This window comes from Myotis daubentonii, chromosome 10 (genome assembly GCF_963259705.1).
Source record: "Myotis daubentonii chromosome 10, mMyoDau2.1, whole genome shotgun sequence".
Classification (NCBI taxonomy): domain Eukaryota; kingdom Metazoa; phylum Chordata; class Mammalia; order Chiroptera; family Vespertilionidae; genus Myotis; species Myotis daubentonii.
Genome location: NC_081849.1, coordinates 24,405,595 through 24,427,001, shown reverse-complemented (window position 1 = coordinate 24,427,001; position 21,407 = coordinate 24,405,595). Strand labels below are relative to the sequence as shown.

Genomic DNA, 21,407 nt, shown 5'->3' with positions numbered 1-21,407 from the left:
GTGACGCGTCGGCGGCCCAACCCGCGCCAGAGCTCGGGGCCCGCCTTCCTGCAGCCTCTTCCGCTCGGCTGCGGCGCCTGGGAAGGTTGCGGTGGGTCTGGGCGCTGGGAAGTCGTCCAAGATGCTTAAAAAATTCGACAAGAAGGACGAGGAGTCTGGTACGCGCTGGGCTTCTGACGCCCACCCCCCGCCGCGGGGGGTCCCTTCCCCCGCCCGCCCGCCGCACCTGCTCGGGGGACTGCAGACCGGGGGCGTGGGCGCCGGTGTGCCGGGGGCCGTTCCAGCGGGGCCGGCCCCTAGCCCCTCCCCCGGCGCCGGACCCTCCCCCAGCCCGGCCGCGCAGGCGCCCCCGCGCCGCACCAGCCCGCTCCGCGGCCCCGCCCACGCCCCCTCCCCTCCTCCGGGTGCCGCTCCTCGCAGCCGGCTCCGCCCCGCCCGCCTAGGGTGGGCTGCTCGCTGCGGCGGCGGGAGCCGGGGAGGTGGCGGAGGGAGGGGATGTGTGTGCAAGAGTAAGAGGCGAGGGGTGCTGGGCGTGCGAGGCCCAGAGCGAGTCTCGGGTCCTCCGGAGCGTGTGTGTGTGTGTGTGTGTACGTGAACCTGGAGGTGCCTTGAGCCTCACATTCTTCCCGGGGGGTCTTTACACGGTCTGCTTCCCAGAGGTCCTACCTGGCGCATGGTACATGGACCTTTTCATGCCTCCCAAAGTGAGTTGGCGCTGATAGCTTGGCCCCGATAGCTTGGCCCCGAGCAGAAGAGGAAGATAACTAAGCCACCTTACAAACAAACAAAACAAAACTCGGTGTTTGATAGCTGCTCTCATAGAGGGTTGGGTTAGTGAAACCTCCACGGCCCCTTCCACCTTTCAGTGTATATGATGATCTGCTAGACTCTTCTTTTCTGCCTCACAGTGAATGTTAGAAACACACAAAGTTGTGCTCGCCTTTAGGGCACGCCAAAGGGCCCAACCATGATCTCATTCATCTTGGTCGTGTGGACATGACAGATACTTGTATAATATTCATATAAGAAGAGGGCAGGGCAAAGAAGACACTCATTTTGGGCAGGGTTCCTGCGGAAGTACAAGATCTTACAAGAAAGCAATGACAGGCGGCGTTTCCGAATAAAAATGATTATATTTAGTTTATATGCATAGTAGTGATGATGATCACTGTGATATAGCCAAGTGGTCGCTACCAAACATTCAGTATCCGGTAGAAAGTAAGTTTGTGCAGGGCAGCTATTAAAGATATGTTTTGTTTTATGCTGTAGGTAGTGGCTCCAACCCTTTTCGGCATCTGGAGAAGAGTACTGTCTTACAGGAGGTATGGCTTGGAAATATATGGTGTTTCTTCTTTTCCATTCCATTTTAGAATGGTGGGCAGAGAGCCCCTGGAATGCTGAGATCCAGAATAAGAATTAAGGAATATAACCGAGTTCAGATAATATAGACTTGAGGGAAAAGGAAAAGGGTTTGCTTGTCAGAGGAGAGAGAAATGTGAAAAACGTTCAGACTGTGCTACATGTTGAGAATTATGTATTTAATCCTCATGGAGGATGTGTTCATTGATTTTTAGAGAAAGAAAGAGAGAAACATTGATGTGAGAAACATCAATCGGTTGCCTTCTGTACAGGCCCCACTGGGAATTGGAAACCACAGCATTTTGGTGTACTGGATGACACGCCAACCACCTTAGCCACCTGGCCTGGGCCACATGTTGAGAATTTTAAATAAAATGCCAGAAGAGGTGTGTAGTGAAAGGTTATTGAAGGAAGTTATAGATATTAAACTCATTATATTCAGGTGATGTCAATAAATATTGTGATTCTTAACAGAGATTACAAAGTTGAAGCAGAATATCTAAGGGAAAGACAGCATAAAATGGGAAATCAAGGTCACATTTAATAAGTTATATATCATTATAAATGGAAAACTATAGTTAGTTAACATTACTTGTATATTGTTAGTAATATACATAATAGTCTTTATTTTATTAAGGTTGATTTTCTGTAATCTGAGATAGAAAAAGTAAAAGATATGTATATAACAATGATTTCTTTTGTTTCCAGGCTCGTCTATTCAATGAAACACCCATCAATCCAAGAAGATGTTTGCATATTCTTACAAAGATTATCTACTTACTGAACCAGGTAAATTATTTTAATTTTTTTCAGAGTCGTGGCCTGGAATAGAAATACATAACATGTAGTAAAGTACTTTCTGGTAAGTATAATTATTTTTTAAAAATTCACTTATTTAAAAAAATGAACAATGTTTGATTAATAGAATAATATGTAAAACTTCTTGAGGACAAGGTCTGTGACATACTTTTATGCATGAAGTACTAAATCAGCAAAGCACATAGTAGATTCTCAACATTGATTTGAATTTAACAAGTGTTAGTTAATGTTAAAACATGTTGTTTAGAATGGTTCAGAGGTCTTTATGTTCCTCTAAAAATATAGTGCAGAACCTTAGACATATTCTAAATAGATATTGTACCCTTTTTGGGGTCTGGGTGGGTATATAGTGATGTTTTAAAACTTTATGTTTAATATTCAAATTTTATATTTATTATCCCTACTCCACCATTTCAATAATATGATTCTTCCTTAATGTCCTTTTCTATACATGGGGATTACAATAATATCTGTTTTATGAAGTGGTAGTGATTAACTGAGATAATAAATATAAAGCATTGAGAAATAGTCCTGGATACATAGTAAGCATTCAGGAATAGTTTTCATTCAGTCATTCAGCAAATGTTTATTACTAATCTGCTGTCCTAGGCACTGTTTTAGACACTGGGATATAACTGACAAAACCAACAAAAATATTTGCCCTAAATGAAATAGCTTCTATTTGCCATTATTATTACTAATTTAAATTTAAATTTTTTTTTGTTGTTGTTCTTGTTGACTTAAAACATTTCATAAAATTTCAGGGCCTTAGAAAATGTGATTTTGTTTCTTACACACACACACACACACACACACACACACACATACACACACACCCTCACACTCTCAGATGGTTTATATATGGTGCTAAGAAGACTGGTTTCCAATTTTAATTCCATGAGAATATTTTATCTTTACTATGCTTCATGACTGACGACTTCATCTAGAGAGATAAGAAAGTTTTGTATGCACATGGAGATTGAGCAATGAGAACATACTTTTGTTGTTGTTGTTAATCCTCACCTGAAGATATTTTTTCCATTTATTGTAGAGAGTGGAAGCGAAGATATTATTTTCCATTGATATTTTTTTAGAGAGAGTGGAAGGGAAGGGAAAGAAAGGGGTTGGGGGGGTGGGGAGAGAGAGAGTGAGAGAGACATTGATGTGAGAGACACATTGATTGGTTGCCCCCTGCACACGCCCCGGCTGGGGCCAGGGATGAAACCCGCAACTCAGATACCTGCTCTTGACTGAGAATCAAACCCAGGACCCCTTGGTATGCATGCTGACCCTCTAACCACTGAGTCAAACCAGCCAGGGCCAAGTAGACACTTTTAAATAAAGTTCACAAAGCCATGTCCCTCTGTGGTATCATATTGGAAACATTTAAGGCACAGTTAGTTTGATTTAACTTTTCATAACAGACGTTGTGTCCAAGTTACCTGAATCCATTATATAAGCAGAGCTTTGAGTAGTTGGTGTTGGTTCAGAGTAGCATATACCTTTGTATTGGCCAATAGCTCTTTGATGGGCAACTCATGTTGAAACATTTAATTATCTTGATAAGGAACTTACCAAGCACAGGCTGATACATAAACAGGTTTGGGAATCTTAGTTTTTTCTTTTGCCTAGATCTTGGGGGAGCTTGGTGGAAAAATACTTTTGAATTTCTACCAGAGTTAACATATATATATGTTTTCTGAGTTTCAAGTCAAGTAGGCACTCAAGTTTTACCAATATGACTGAAAAGTGCCTGGCCTTCTAGGTATTCAGGAAGCAGTTATGAAAGTAAGAGGGAAAATCCCTTGCTGATGAGCAAGTTGGATATTCTGATTAAAGCCATTATAAACTATTATACTTCGTCTTTCATCCGAAGCTTTCAAAGTGTTTCATCAAAATTGGCTTATTCTTAGACTCATGACAAATAGAGTGAAGATTACTTATATTCTGTGTAAAATTCCAAGTTCTGAAAGTGATTGGGCCTGACATTTTATCGGATGGCTTTAATGAAGATATTACATTGAAATGGTAATGTTTCAGGTAGCCTGTGATCTGCAGTGTTTTGACTATAAGTGAAATAGGTTATTTAATACCTTGTTACACACAAAAAATGTGGTTCTCTTTTATTTTTTTAAATATGTTTTTATTGATTTCAGAGAGGACAAGAGAGGGAGAGGGAGAGATAGAAACATCAATGATGAGAGAGAACCATTGATTGGCTGCCTCCTGCATGCCCTCCACTGGGGATTGAGCCCGCAACCTGGGCATATGCCCTTGAGTAGAATCGAACCCAGGACTCTTCAGTCCACAGGCCGATGCTCTATCCACTGAGCCAAACTAGCTAGGGCCCTAATAGTTTTTCACAGTTCAATATTTATTATGTTCCAATGAGAATGACAGGCTTTGTGATGGGCATTGGATTATAGAAAGGTATTGGGTATGATCTCTGCTTATAGGAAGTGTAGTAATAACATTGCAATCTGATTAGGGACTCAACTTGCCATCATCTCTACCTCCTTGTAAATCACAGTTCTTCAGGGATATTAAAACAGTTCCTGCTGTAAAGTAGGAGACCACTATTCTAGAACTTTTATAGCACGCTGTGTGATACTGAATTATTTTAAGTAAGGAGCAGATAAATGGCTATGTCAGAAAAAGCAAAAAGGCCATTGTTTACAAACAGATTTTTTTTTTCCTGCATTCTAAAAGAATTTTGCAGAAATAAAGAGAAAAATCTTTAATTATTGTTTTCAATTTTACTTAGGGGGAACACTTTGGAACTATAGAAGCCACAGAAGCCTTCTTTGCCATGACTCGATTGTTTCAGTCTAATGATGTAAGTCCTTTTATTTTTATCATTTTAGGCTGAAAAAGCTGCTTTTATTTGTTTTCCTTGGGGAACTCAGAGTGCTCCAAATTAGGGAAGGTTCCTTGAAATGTTTAAAATTACTTTAAAATTGTTTATTTTCCTAAAATGTTCATGAAAGGACCTATGAAAATGAAAGAATGAAGTCTATAGTATAAAGCTGCTCACCCACGGGTCTACCATGCAGTCATAGAGGCTGTCACTACCCAGCTTCTGGCATGACACTGCCGAAGTGAACTGACTGGCATGGGGGTCAGAGACAGAGCTTCCACAGCTCTGCGTTCTCAGTCAAGTTTCTGGTGGGCCTGGGGTTGCCGTTGGTTAGCAAGGCTGGCAGTTGAGAAGAGCTGGGTGCAGAGCGGGAAAGAGGACATGGAGTGGGCGGAAAGAAGAGTGAGGACAAACGAGAGCTGCCAGAGCCTCCTTGTCTGTCTCTCATTACCTTAGACCACCCGACTTTCAGAGCACAGAGGCTGCTGCTCTCCTGTCTTCTGTGGCACGTATTTCTCTTTGCCCAGCTCTAGCGCAGAACCATACAGGGAAGGGGATTCTGGAATATGTACTTTCCACCTTTCTGGTGACATAAGTTGTCCAAATCTTGGCAGTCCATTTGGGAGGTATTGCATATCATCACTGGCCACGTTTTTTGTCTGACCCCCCAGGACCTTCTGGGATTTGAGGCTGGTTGTATGTCTAGATGATGAGAAGTTTTGGGGTGGGTCCTCAGGAACACCCGCAGTCCCTTGTAAGGCAACTATCTCAGGGGAGGCCATTACACATTCTTCAGGCAAAGGGAGATGATTTTCCTCAGACAGAGGATGGAGAACTACTTGCACTTGCAAAGGAGGCTTGGTGGAATTTAAGGGTTCAAGGTACTCAACTGCATCAGAGTCTGCCCATATGTCTCCATTCCAATTTTCAGGGCCCCAACTCCTTCCCAGTCAAGGTCCTAACTTTTTTCTTTTTTTTAATATATTTTATTGATTTTTCATAGAGAGGAAGGGAGAGGGATAGAGAGTTAGAAACATCGATGAGAGAGAAACATTGGCCAGCCGCCTCCTGCACACCTCCCTACTGGGGATGTGCCCGCAACCAAGGTACATGCCCTTGACCGGAATCGAACCTGGGACCTTTCAGTCCGCAGGCCGATGCTCTACTCACTGAGCCAAACTGGTTTGGCTCAAGGTCCTAACATTAACATAAGATGCCCTACAAGGGTGTGAATTGAATTTGCATTGTAATTTGGCCTGCAGAGTATGCCTTTCAGCAATCTCAGCCCTGTGTCCATATGACATAGGTTTCTTATTAAAGCAACATAGAACATTTCTAGTCGCTTACCCAGACCTTGAGCTGTGAATTTAAAACTCAGAGCTCATTTTCTTTTACCAAGTTCTTCAGTGTACTTAGAAGCAACTAACCCATTATACAACTCATTTTTACAAAAATGTGCTATGGCAACAACTACTGGGTCAAAGCCTTGTCTTTTATAGGTTCTTTGTTACGCTTGTCTGAGGTGGTAATTTAAGTATTTTGCCACTGCATGCCATAGACTGCTAGTGTCCTCTTTACCACTGGAAACAGGGTCATTAATGGCTTTTATCAACTCAGAGAAGCAATTTAAGGTTCATATCCTTAAGGTCCTGTTTCCCTTTAACCACTCCCTGTACCAAAAATTCAGTGTTTAATCAGGAAAGCAGAACTACAATGACTATTATAGAACTAGTGGCCTGGTGCACAGGGTGGTGGGGGCGGAGGGGGTGTCCCTCAGCCTGGCCTGCACCCTCTGCAATCTGGGACCCTCGGGAGATGTCCGACTGCCGGTTTAGGACATTCCTCTCGCAATCCAGGACTGCTGGCTCCTAACCGCTCACCTGCCTGCTGGCCTGCTTGCCCCCAACTGCCCCCCGCCACCAGTCTGCTCACCCCCAACTGTCCTCCCCCTGCCAGACTGATTGCCCCCAACTGCCCTCCCTTACTGGCCTGCTTGCCCCCACTGCCCCCCCACCAGCCTGCTCGCCCCCAACTGCCCCCCCTGCTGGCCTGATCGCCCCCAGCTGTCCCCCTGCCAGCCTACTTACCCTCAACTGCCCCCTCCACCAGCCTGCTAGCCCCCAAATGCCCCCCCACCAGCCTACTTGTCCCCAATAGCCCCCCTGCCAGCCTGCTTGCCCCCAACTGCCCCCCCTGCTGGCCTGCTCACCCCCAACTGCCCTCCCCTCCTGGCCTGATTGCTCCTAACCGCCTCTGCCTAGGCCCCGCCACCATGGCTTTGTCTGGAAGGACATCCGGAAGGTCTCCTGGAAGCTCTCCCAGTCTAATCAGCATGTTACCCTTTTTTTAGTATAGATTATTATTAGAGGAATTAGAATGCTAGGCATTTCAAGCTATTGGAGTAGAGCCAAGGAGAAGGACTATTATAAAAGTTACGGAAAAAGAACCCACTGAAAGGATGAACATATTTGCCATTGATACCTCTGATAAGGGGTAAATATCCAAAATTTATAAAGAACTTATAAAGCTCAACACCAAAAACCCCAAACAATCCAATTTAAAAATGGGCAAAAGACGTGAATAAACACTTCTCCAATGAGGACATACAGATGGCCAATAGGCATATGAAAAGATGTTCAACATCACTAATCATCAGAGAGATGCAAACTAAAACTACAATGAGATAGCACCTCACATCTGTTAGAATGGCTATCATTAATAAATCAACGAACAACGAATGTTGACCAGGATGTTTGAATGTGGAGAAAAGGGAACCCTTGTGCACTGTTAGTGGGAATGCAAACTGGTGCTGTGAACAGTATGAGTTTTCTTAAAAAATTAAAAATGGAACTGCCTTTTGACTCAGTGATCCCACTGCTGGGAATATATCCTAAGAATCCTGAAACACCAATCAGAAAAAATATATGCACCCCTATGTTCATTGCAGCATTATTTACAATAGCCAAGATTTGGAAGCAGCCCAAGTGACCTTGAGTAGATGAGTGGATAAAAAAGCTGTGGTAGCTCTCACCTTGAATCACTCAGACCCTACTTTTGTCTTCTCTTTCTCTCTTTTTAGCCGTCCTCTCCCACTTTTAAGGACTCTGATATCATTTTGTTAGGCCGCCTGCATAATCAAGGATATTCTCCCCATCTCAAAGTCAGCTGATTAGCAACCTTAGTTCCATCTGCAACCTTAACTCCCTCTTGCCATTGACCATATATATCCACAGGTTTGAACGGTAGATGTAGACACTTTTGTGGGCTATTATTCTGAGGGAGAGGGGGGAGTTGTGGGTTGGTGAGTGATTGAATGAGTGAGTGAGTGAGTGGGTGAGTGAGAACACCTACAAACCAGTAAAAAGATTGTTCTAAGCTGCACAGTAGCTTAACAGGTTATGTAAAAGTAGCAAGATTTTTTTAAATGACCCAATATGTTTTTACCTGAGGAGAAGGGACATGTGTAATCCCTGACTCCACTTTTGACCGGAAGAGTGAGATAATAAAAGTTGAGTTTATGGAAGACTACTCAGGAAACAGAGCACCAAATGCTTCAGAGAAAGAGGAGACTGGAGGTAGCAAGACCCACAGAGGAGGCAATTGTGAAGAGATCTGAGTATTAGGGATAATGGTCTGAATTAAAGAGAGAAAGAGATGAATGTGAGAGACACTTCAGAAAATGACAGAATGATGATGAGGAATAAAGAAGAGACAGGAATCAAAGATGTTTACAAGATTGTGAACCCAAGAGATTAATGAAGAAACCAAGAAGTGGGAAGTGGAGCCAGTGTTCACATATGAAAGACATAAGCTTGAGAACACAAGATCACTAGGTAGAAAAGTTCAGTTTTATCCAACCAGACAGAGTTTAAATAAGGAAACAGGACAGGAAATCATTATCTTAAAAAAAAAAAAAAAAGCTGTGGTACATTGACACAATGGAATACTACTCTGCTATAAAAAGGAAGAAAATTTAAATCTTTGTCACAGCATGGATGGATCTGGACAACTTTATGTTAAGTGAAATAAGGCAGTCAGAGAAAGACAAGTACAGTATGATTTCACTCATATGTGGAATCTAATGAACAAACTGGACTTCCAAGCAAAATAGAGACGAACTCACAGATAGAGAGCAGGCAGACAGCTCTGGTGTGTGAGAAGGTGTGTGTGGGGGGGGGGGAGGGGGGGGAGGGATTAAACAAAAAAGAAAAAGAGAACTCATGGACATGGACTACAAGTGTAGTGAATGGGGGTGGAGGGAGTGGAGGTAGAAGAGGGCATAGAGGGGATAAAAGGTGGTGAAAAAATAAAATAAAATAAACAATTATAAATAACCCCCCAAAAGGTATGGAGGGCCATTGCTTTGTGGCTGTGAATATGTAGGGCAAGTATCTGGTGGTGGGTCTGTGGTTGCTGTTGCTCAGAAGATGGGCAGTTGGGAGGAGGAGCTGGATATGGAGCAGGGAAGAGGTTGCAGAGCAGGGAAGAAACAGAGTGAGGACAAACTTGAAGCCTCTAGCACAGAGGTTGTATTAAAAAAGAAGGCATGACAGAGTGTTCTAGGAAATGAATTGCGGAAATGTAGGATTGTTTGACAGGACAGATGGCCCTTGAAGTTAGTGGTCATGAGTTTAAAGTATTACCAGGTAGCATGGTGAATTTTTTCTCCAGTTACAGGCTTCAGGTTAAGGCATGGAATGGTTAGGGTTGGAATTTTGCCAAGTTAGTAAACAGAGAGAGGTGCAAAAAAGTTGAAAAATTGTATTGACTATGAAATCTGTGTTTGGTTAGGAGGCAAGTAAGAAGAACGGGGACTGATTGAAAAAGTGAAACGTTGGTAGGAGCAGGTTGTAGGTCCTGATGGAATGAAAAGAGTGGCTGGAGTCAGGAGTGGTGGTTGGAGAGTGAAATGCTCGGAAATGAAATTATGAAAGGGATACCCTTATTGATAAAGTGGGTGATGGCAATAGGAAGGACAGGATTATTGGAGAAGAAGCGGTCAATTCCGCAGAGTGAGCAGAGTTTTAAAATTGTCTGTATTGGCATTAAATTCACCAATAATTATTAGTGGGGTAATATTGGAGATAGTGACAGTGAACAAGGCAATAATATTTTTTAAATGTAAGGGAAGTAACCAGCATCTGTATATGCAGCCAGGAATGGTGGGAGGTGATAAAGTCCAATGGCATAAGCTTTGCAGCCAGAGCTTTTAAGGGAAGGATTTACAGTGAAAGAAAGCAATACAGTGATTTTGAAAAGGCAGTGAGGTTCGACTTGGACAGCTTCCCCACCCCTAGGTGTGGTGGATGAGGGTTATAGGAGAGAAAACTACCATTTGAGAGGGCTGCAGGGGAATCTGAGGGGAGAGCCAGGTTTCAGAGAAAAGATGGGACGCTTCAGAGAAGAGTTAGGATCGAAGGAATTTTGGTGGAGAACATGGTGGAGGGGTTTGGGATTTGTGGAAGAGTAGAAGCTGGACTCAGATCAGGTGCTGTACCCAAATGCATGGTGGTGAGTAACGACCAGGATATGTTAGGGTTTTTTTGGGCAGTGACTGAGGTAAATAATCATGAATAGCACAGTGCAGTTCATTCAGATGGTCCCTTAGGCAGAATATGGAATTGAGAGCATGACTTATCGGGGGAAGGAGAGTTGAGGATTTTGCCAGGAGCACGTGGGGCGCCTTCCTTTCCCAGAGGCTAATTACTATCTTGAGCATAGTATCCTCCTGTCCATGTGTATATAAATGGATTACATATGGGTGAATCCATAATCTAAACAATTTTTTTGTGTTTTTGAAAATGATATATAAATAGTATCATCTTCATAATATTTTGCAATTTAAAACATTAATATGTTTTTAGGATCTACCCCCTTGCTACATGTACTTCTGCTTTGTTCAGTGTCACTGCTGAATGGAATCCCAGTGTGTGAATGTACACTATTCCTATTTATTTATCCATCTCCCATAGATATTTGAGTTGTTTCCATTTTTTGCTATTACAAATGATGTTACACATAATGTTTGTGAACATGTCTTCTTGTGTACACAGTGAGAATTTTTTCTGGGGGAGATAGTCTACAAGTAGAATTTCTAGACAGTGTTAGCTATTTGATCGTGTCAAATTGATCTTTAAAGGGTTATACTAATGTACACAGACTGCTCCAAATCCTCACCTCCTCCTGTTAATAGTTTTTTATTGTAAGACCTAAGTATTTGTCATTTAAAAGAGTGATTTTTCAACCCTTTTCATCTTCTGGCACACATAAACTAATTACTAAAATTCTGCAGGACACCAAGAAATATATTTTTTGCCGATCTGACAAAAAAATAGGTATAATTTTGATTCATTCACACCAGACGGCTATCATTGTGTTGGCTGTTGTCCTTTTTTTTATTGGACAATCTAAGGAAAAAGAGATTGGTGCCCCTGACTAAAGAGTCAGGTATTGCATGTTGGTTTTTAATCCCCATCCCAGGATATGTTTACTGATTTTAGAGAGGAAGGAAGGGAGGGAGGGAGGGAAAAAAAGAAACAGAAACATCGATCAGTTGCTTCCTGTATGAGCCCCAACAGGGAATTGAACCTGCTACCGTTTTGGTATATAGGCCAATGCTCCAACCAACTGAGCACCTGGCCATGGCAGGTATTGCATGTTTTAAAAATTCTTGTGGCACACTAATTGAAAATCATTGATTTAGAAGAATGTGAGCCCTAGCCCCGTGGTCGGCAAACTGGCTCGCGAGCCACACGCGGCTCTTTGGCCTCTTGCGTGTAGCTCTTCCTAAGCCTTAGGAGTACCCTAATTAAGTTAATAACAATGTACCTACCTATATAGTTTAAGTTTAAAAAATTTGGCTCTCAAAAGAAATTTCAATTGTACTGTTGATATTTGGCTCTGTTGACTAATGAGATTGCCGACCACTGCCCTAGCCAGTTTGGCTAAGTGGTTAGAGCATCGGCCCATGGACTGAAGGGTCACTGTTTCCAGTCCATTCAAGGTCACATACCTCGGTTGTAGGCTCCATCCCCGCTTGGGGGAGGAAGCAGTCAAGACACACTGATGTTTCTCTCTCTCAATCTCTCTAAAAATCAATGGGTAAAAGTTCTCGGGTGAGGGTTAACAAAAAACAAACAAACAACAACAACAAAAAAAGAAGAAAAATAGAAGAATGGGAAATGGCATCTCTTTGTGGTTTTAATTTACATTTTCATGATGACTATTAAATTTGAAACTCTTAATATGTTTAGTGACTATTTTATTTTCCTTCTCTGTGAATTATCTGCTCATATTCTTTGCTTATTTATAATCCTTCTATTGTTTTGTAAGTTTAAAATTTATTTTTATATTAAAAAATCAGTTTATTGAGTATAACTTGTATACAATTTTAAGTATACAATTCAGTGAGTTTGGACCAATGTATAGAGTCATGGAACCATCACCACTGTCATGATACAGAAATGTTTCATCGCCCCAGAGTGTGGCCCCACATCCCTTAGTTGTCTCTCTTCTCCCTCACTCAACCCCTAGCACCTGGCAATCACTGATTGACTTTCTGACAGCATAGTTTTGCATTTTCTAGACTTTTGTTTAAATTTAATCATATAATATATAGTCTTTTATGTCTTGGTTGTTGTTTATGCCTAGCTTATGAATTTTGAGATTAATTCAAGTTTTTGTGTGTTTCAGTAGTTTGTTCATTTTTATTGCTGAGTAGTATTCCATTGTAGGGAGGTACTCTAATTTATCCATTCACAACTTAATGGGTTGTTTCTGTTTATGGATATTACAAACAAAGCTGCTAAAACATTCAAGTACAAGTCTTTGTGTGGATGGACCTGTGATTTTATTTTGTTTGGTTACTATCTAGAAGTGGCATTGTTGGATTGGCATTAATTATGAAAGTAGTAAGCATGTATATGTTTAGTGGCCATTTTACTTTCCTTCTCTGTGAATTGTGTTCATATTCTTTGCTTATTTATATTCCTCTTATTGATTTCTAAGTTTAAAATTATTAAGCATGTATTAAGCAAATACATGTTTTTCGCCACCTTTATATCTTATTGGGTGAAGTGTCTGTTCAAATCTTTTAATCAGGTTGTTTGTTTTCTAATTGGGTTGTACAGTTCTTTATATTCTCTGGATAAAAGATCTTTATCAGGTGTTTTGTAAGTATTTCCTTCTTGTGTGTGGCTTGCCTTTTGACTCACTTATCATTGTAGTTTTATTTTTTTTAAAGTATAATTTATATATAGTAAAATTCACCCTTTTTAGGATGAAGTTTTATGAGTTTTTACAAATGCATACAATAGCATTTTCACCACCACAATCAAGATTTAGAACATTTTCATCACTCTAACAAGTTCCCTCCTGCCTCTTTATATAATCTGTTATTCCTCTTACCCTTAGCCCTGGGCAACCAGTAATATCTCTTCTTTACTTAAAGTTTTTTCCCCTTTCTAGGAAGTCATGAGAATGATGTCATACTGTGTGATGCTTTTTGAGTCTTCTTTTCAGTCACTTAGCATTAATGAATTTGAGATTGATCCATGTTATTATTTGTATCAGTAGTTTACTCCTTTTTATTTCATTGTCGTATTTTGTACGTAAGTTTATCTGTTTACCAATTGAAGGATCTTTGGTTTGTTACCAGTTTTTGTTACCAGATTATGAATAAAGTTGCTATAAACATTCATATACAAGTTTTTGAACATAAGTTTTTATTTCTCTTGGGTAATACATAGGAGTAGGATTGCTGGGTCAGATAAAAGGTATAAGTATATTTAACTTTGTAAGAAAGTACTAACCCATTTTCCAAAGTGATTGCCATTCCCACCATGACTGTATACTAAGTTGTAGTTGCTCTGCATTCTGGCCAGCACTTGGTATTATCTTTTTTTGTTTTGTTTTTAATCTCAGCCATTCTGAGAGTTGTGTAGTGGTACCTCATTGCAGTTTTATTTTGAATTTTCCTAATGACTCTCAAGCATATTTTCATGTGCTTTATTTTTCTTCATATATATTCCATCGTGAAGGATCTGTGCATATCTTTTGCCCATTTTTAATAATTTGGTTGTATATTTTCTTATTGTTGAATTTTGAGAGGTCAGATTTCATTGTATGGATGTACTTAAGTTTATCTGTTTATCAGTTGAAGGATCTTTGTTTTGTTACCAGTTTTTGTTACTAGGTTATGAATAAAACTTGAGGCCCAGTGCATGAAATTTGTGCATGGGTACGGTCCCTAGGCTCTGCTAGTTTGTATCTTGGAATTTTTTTATTTCATCTAAATTGCTGAACTTTGTTGGCATAAAGTTGTTCAAAATATATATTCCCGTACTCTTTTGATGTTTGTATGATTTATAGTGATATCTCTTCTTTCATTCTGATATTGGTAAATTGTACCTACTGTCTTTTATTTTTGGAAAATTTGTCTATAGTTTATAAACTTATTGGTTTCTTAACAGAACCAGCTTTTGTTTCATTGATTTGTCTCTGTTGTTTTTCTCTTCCAAACTAAGTGTGCAAAAAACTAGAATGCTAAAAAATCAAACCAGAGGAAGGGGAAAAAAAAGAAAAGTACAAATCATGTAATAGATGGTAGATAGATCATCATTATCTACCTTAAATGTAAATGAAGAACACAAAAATATTTTTAAAAATCTATATTGAGTCATAAAGCAAGACAACACATTTCAAAGGAATGAAATTATATAGACTGTGTTCTATAATTACAGTGGATTAGTGTTGGACATGATAAAGGAGTAACGAGGTAATTCACCATATTTGGTATGGTTTTTTGTTTTTGTTTTTGTTTTTTACCATATGTTTTGATATTAGGAACACATTTCTGTTCTGCTTCCAGCCATGATGAAGTAGAGGGTCTAGATTTACCCTGCTACCATTAATACCTAGAAAATCAAACAAAATATATTAACCGGTAGTTTTCAGGCATTGAATTAATAGGTATCCCAGGACTGCAATCTAAAGAAAAAGGAAAATAAGGTGAGCCCTTGGAGTACAGTAGCTCACTGCCCAGAGGCAGATTACAGGCCTCAAGTCAGGAAGAGCCTACCGAGTTGAGAAGACGTGGAGTTGGAGAGGCTAAGAAAGCTCAAATTTGAAGGGCAGAGTAAGAGAGGAGAGGGAGGGAGGGAAGAAAGAAAGGCAGGAGATAGTTTCAATAATTTACTGAGGGCCCCCCTTTATTTTTTGGATAAGAACTGATCTGTGCATATGTAAAAGGAAACTAGTCAAGGCCAAAGGAAGAATCACCAGAATACCAGGCTAAGAATAGTTCATATTCCCCCCCAGTGAGAGTGGAAAGACCTTGTCATCTGGTATAGTTCTCAGGAAGATATCACCTCAGTAATCTATCTCTATATATAAAAGGCTAATACGCAAAGTGTTCCTATGGGAGTTCGACCAGGAGACCGGGAGTTCGATTGCTCGCTATGACGTGCACTGATGACCAGGGGGTGGCGTGGAATGAAGGAAGTCCCCAGACGGCAGCTGGCAACCAGGGAAGGGAGGCCCGGCCAGCAGCTGGGGAAGGGATGCCCTGGCCGGCAGCTGGAGGGCCCCGATCCGCCCTGATCACCGCTTAGGCCTGGGGACCCTACCAGTGCATGAATTTCATGCACCAGGCCTCTAGTGGGAATATATTAGCCTTAGACTAAAGCTTTAAACTTCTTACAAGCCTGAAACGTGAAAAACTGATCCTAGGTAACTTAACTTCATGATAAGTAAACAATATATACAATATTATTTAAAATATACAGCAAAATTCAGTGCCTAACAACATAAACTTCACAATGTATAGCATGCAATAAAAAATTATTCATAATCTGGAGAAAAATGCATCAACACACACAAACCCAGAAATAATAAAGACGATGGATGTGCAGGTAATGACATTAAAATAGCTATTCTAGATGTGGTCTAGATCAGCGGTTGCCAACCTTTCGGACCTCACAGACCACCGGTTAGTGACTGCTGATCTAGATGCTTAAGAATGTTTAGAAAGACATAACAAGAATGAGAAGCAAAATAAGACATCTAGAGACACTCAGAAATTTTTAAAAAGCTATCTATATATTTATCTTTGGGTTAAATACACTGCATTGGGTTAATAGCAGATTAAAGACTACAGGAGGAAAAATCAGTGAATTTGAAGATAGAAACTATCTGAAATGAAACAGAAAAGAGACTGAATAAAAATAAACCGAACAGCAGCAACAACATGTGGAATAATAGTTTCGAAGTTCTACTTAGCGTTTAGCCTAGAAATTGCAACATGGACTTTTGACTTATCAAAAGTCTAATATTCATCTTTACCTTTTACCTGTTCGTGGACATTTGAGAACCTTAGGATGCTTCGTACTTAATATATTTGTGAGTATATAAACAGTGTGTGTCATAACCTCGGTTTCTGTTCCTGCACATTTACTCATGCCTTTACCACTTTTCAATAAAGGATTTTATTTTATTTTTTAGCAGTTATAGGTTCACAGCAAAATTAAGAGGAAGGTTCAGACATTTTCCATATACTCCCTGTCCCCTCACATGCACAGCCTCCCCGTTATCAACATTCCCCAAAGTGGTACATTTGTTACAATTGACTAACCTACACTGATACAGTAATACCTCCGTATCACAGACTAATTCGGGAGAGGGGGTGTCTATTAAAGCCGAAAGTCTGATATATAATAAAGTAGGTTTTCTGAATGCATATATTAAAAAATTAACAAATTAGTTTACCTGTTTTTTACTTATGTAGATATGTTCGTGTACTTAAAAATATGAATGAAAAGTTTAATTTCACAGAAGTTTTCTGTATGTATTACTGTAATACATATAGGAGTTTTCTATATGTATTACTGTTTAACTTTATACTGAATAGGTCTAGCAAATGAATGCATTCACCAGTCACCGAGAGTAAACAAGTGCACACGCCTGGGCATGGCTTAGCGCATGTGGGAACATCAGCCCACACGTGTTCATAAAACTGCTGCAGAAAGTCCCGCCAGGGAACAGCAGGACCAGTTACTGAGTGCAGTGCGGTGAGATCACATGCTTATCACTCACCTGAACATTGTTTACGAGTGATGACACTTGGATTTAAATATGTAGACTGGAGTTGTCAATACTTATTTATGTTGGTGACATTACTGCAGTGTTTTCCCCAACATATGGCCTATTCACTAAAATTTGTTGAAAGTAACAGTGAATTAATAACAAAAAAATAACCTGTTAATTTAGTTATAAGCAAATCTCGGTTAAAAGCATTTAAAAATTGACAGGGTGTTCATTTTCACATAGGACATACAGACTAGAAATTTTATCCATTAAATCTGAAGTCCGTTAAATTGAGGTCTGCAAAATGAAGGGTTTTCGGTACCTCATAGTGACCCAGAGTCCATAGTTTATGTTGGTGTTCAGTCTTGGTGTATGTATATTCTATAGGTTTTGACATCCATAGAATGTATAATGATAGCCATTTATTATGAAACTATCACACAGTATTTTCACTACCCTAAAAATCCTTTGTACTCCACTTAACTCCCCCTTAACTCCATTCCCTCCCCACTAATACCCAGCAATTATGGATCTTTTTACTGTCTCCATAAGTTTGCCTTTTTTAGAATACCATATAGTTGGACTTATACAACATACAGTATAGCCTTTTCAGATTGGCTTCTTTCACTTGTTAATTAATATGCATTTAAGTTTCCTCCATATCTTCTCATGGCTTGATAGCTCATTTATTTTTAATGCTGAATCATATTCTATTGTCTGGATGTAGCACAGTTTATCCATTCATCTACTAAAGGACATTGGTTCCTTTCAACTTCTGGCAGGTATGAATGTAAAGCCGCTGTAAACATCCTTGTGCAGATTTTTACGTGGACATAAGTTTTCAACTCTTTTGGGTAAATATCAAGAGGCACTATTGCTGGATCATATGGTAATAGTATACTTAGTTTGTAAGAAACCATCAAAACATCTTCTAAAGTGACTACTATTTTTTGTGTCCACCCTCAGTGAATGAGAGTTCTTGTTGTCATTTGCTGTTGTCAGTGCTCAGATTCTGGCCATTCTATTAGGAGTATTATTGGTATCTCATTTTAATTTGTCTTTCCCTGATGACATATGTGGAGCATCTTTTTATATACTTACCACCCATATATCTTCCTAAGTGAGGTGTCTGTTAAGATCTTTGGTCCATTTTTAAATCAGGTCGTTTTCTTATTTTTGACTTGTAAGATTTTTTAAAACATATATTTTTATTGATTTCAGAGAGGAAAGAAGAGAAAGAGAGAGAGAAACATCAATGATGAGAGAGAATAATTGATTGGCTGCCTCTTGCACATCCCCCACTGGGGATCAAGCCCGCACGCTGGGCATGTGCCCTGACTGGGAATTGAACCGCCATGACTTCTGGTTCATAGGTCAGTGCTCAAGCACTGAGCTACGCCGGGGCAGGCAAAGATTTTTTTTTAAATAGGTTTTGGATAACAGTCCCTTCTCTGATATGTGTTCTGAAAGTATTTTCTTCCAGTCTGTGGCTTGTTTGTACTCTTGAATACTGTCTTTTGCACAAAAGTTTTTAATTTTAATAAAGGCCAGCTTATCAATTATTTCTATTATGATCATTCCTTGAGTATTATACTGGTATTTAAAAAGTCATCTCCATACCCAGAGTTATCTAGGTTTTCTTCTAAGTTTTACAGTTTTGCATTTTATATTTAGGTCTGTGATCCATTTGAAGTTAATTTTTGTGAATGGTATAAGGTTAGTCTAGATTTAATTTTTTGCATGTGGCTGTCCAGTTATTTCAGTACCATTTGTTGAAGAGTTTGTCTTTGTGCCAATGTATGGCCTTTTCCCTTAAGCCAAAGATCTGTTGACTATATTTATGTGGGTGTATCTCTGGGTGGTCTATTCTATTCCATTGATCAATTTGTCTATTCTTTTGCCAATACCACACTGTCTTGTTACTATTTACTACTTTTTTCTTTCTACTCTTCATTTCTTGCTATATTTCTGAATTATTATCTAGAATAATTTTCCCTGTGCCTGAAGAATATACCTTCTTAGAATTTATTTTATGCTAGTAGGATCCTGGCCTTGTATTTCTGTAGCTAGGAGTTGTTTGTTTTTCCATTTGTGGCACCTATGAATTGCCTTTTATTTTGTCCTTGGCTACATATTTAAAATTTTTGTTCCTATTTTATTTAGCATCTCTGTATATTTGTTTAGGCAATATGTTTTAGTAGGTATGAGCCCAACTTTGTCAATACTTTGTATTGTCACTTAAAAAATTTTAGTCATTTTGTTGGGTATTTGAAATGTGGTTTTAATTTTTTTGTATCTTCAGTTTTATTCTCCTTCATCGTAGATTTTTATTTTTATATTCAGCTCTGAAGTTTTTTTTCTTATTTTCTGTTTTCTTCTCCTAGTAGTTTCACATGGGATATCTGCCTTGTACTGGCTTTCTCTTTTTAGGAGGTTTTTTTTGTGTGTGTGTTTAATCACCGTGAGAACCGTCACACTCTTGTTCCTTTTTCTTTTTGGGCACAGTAGTCTCCACTAGATTCTTTCTATAGCTTAAGCTCTGAGTCTGGGTCTGATGTATTTGAGTTTCACTACTTATAGACATTTGAAGTTACTTGGTAGAGAATGAAGCTAGACAGGCCAGAGGAACGAACCAATGCGCATAGTGTATGGATAAATCAGAGATCCAGGTGAGGAGAAAGGTAGACAAAACTTTATTATTGTTAGCTTAACATGTATGTTAGATCCAGGTATCTAGAAATGTTAATAGTTGAAAATGAGAGTTAGTTATACAACCACAGATACTCTAAGGAAAACATCTGTATATGATGAACTAAGGAAAATGCAGAGTCTGCCCATCCCTTTATATTTTTATTTTTAAAGAATTTAAAAAATACACTTTCCGGGACAAGTCTTTAATAGGTGAAATAAGCCACTCAGAGAAAGACAAGTACCACATAATCTCACTTATATGAGGAATCTAAAGAACAGAATGAACCGATGAACAAAATAGGACCAGAGGCATGGATACATGGAACAGACTGACAGATCTCAGAGGGGAAGAGGATGAGGAGGACGGGAATTGATCAACCAAAGAATATATCTGCGTATATGTATAACCCATGGACACAGACAATAGTGTGGTGAAGACCCAGGGGGGCGGGGGCAGGATGGAGGAAGGCAAAGGGAGGGAGGATGGGGACACAAGCAATAGAGTCAACGATAAAAAGAAAATCTTAAGTCTTTGGACTCACACTGCCCAAGTCCAACTTTGGGTCTCTTTACATAAAAATCCAGATAATTAACTGAAATTTTGAGTTTTCATCTAGGTGTTTTCCAGTGTCAGTGCAGCAACTACTGGTGCTTAGGATATAGTTGTATTCTGAGTATTTTCTTATCCAGATACTTTTGAATGGACTTTTTTGGGTGGATGAGAATCCTTTTAAGAAAAACTTTCTAAATATATCTACTTGGTGTTTTCGTTTCAAACATTTTAGAAAGCTATTTTCTTAGGAATAACCTGTTGCCTTTTATAAATAATTTCAGCAAATATTGAGAAGAATGTGCTACCTTACCATCAAAGAAATGGCTAACATCTCTGAGGATGTCATCATTGTCACAAGCAGGTAAGTGAATGGTCAAAACCTAGGGTGGAATACTTATTTATTTAGTGGGAATGCTTGTTGTTCTCTTGATATTAATTTTACTTGTTTGACTGTAAGAAAGTCAATAAGAATTTAAAAGAATATCTCAAAGCATTCTTTTCTAAAATGTGTAGTCATGTAAAAACCATCCCTATCTGATAACATGATAGATATGATTAAATTTTAAATGTTTTAAAATATATGTAAACAAAACTAAAGAGTTGTGTTACACTGAAATAAAATATTTACATCAGAATATTTACAATAGAAAGAACTCCTCTACTTGAAAAAATTCCAAGTGATAATTCATAAAATAACCAATATAAAGGTTCAAAATATCTTTAGTCGTTTTCAGAAAATGTAACCAGAAAATGTAAATTAACTCGAGAATGAGTTATGATATTTTTACTCCTCAAATTGGCAAAAGAAAAAAGACAATCATTACTTGTAAGGGAGACTATTTTGTATATAGAAAGAAGGTAGAAAAATAAATTGATTCAGTTTCTCTAAAAAGCAGTTTGGCAACTTTTGTTGAATGCTTGAAAGGGTTTATCCCTTTGACCCAGTAATGGCACATCCATGCAACAATGTTCAGAAAATAATCAGAGAGAGCACCAAAAGACTTGTATACAGTGATGTTCACTGCAACACTGTTTACATTGGCAAAA

General features: G+C 39.2%; 1 protein-coding gene across 2 annotated transcripts in view; it reads left to right on the top strand.

The window, feature by feature from the left end:
- The first annotated feature begins 32 nt into the window (after nucleotides 1–32).
- COPG2 (COPI coat complex subunit gamma 2) overlaps nucleotides 33–21,407 on the top strand; it is a 380,960-nt gene continuing 359,585 nt past the window's right edge. The window contains exons 1-5 of one of the 2 annotated variants that reach the window (XM_059711801.1): nucleotides 33–158; nucleotides 1,270–1,322; nucleotides 2,068–2,148; nucleotides 4,943–5,014; nucleotides 20,642–20,721. In XM_059711801.1, the coding sequence (XP_059567784.1) occupies nucleotides 122–158; nucleotides 1,270–1,322; nucleotides 2,068–2,148; nucleotides 4,943–5,014; nucleotides 20,642–20,721 (323 nt within the window). In that variant the 5' untranslated portion in view covers nucleotides 33–121. Of the gene's footprint in view, nucleotides 159–496; nucleotides 705–1,269; nucleotides 1,323–2,067; nucleotides 2,149–4,942; nucleotides 5,015–20,641; nucleotides 20,722–21,407 lie in introns of those variants that run through there. The other variant, XM_059711802.1, reaches the window with a different exon arrangement.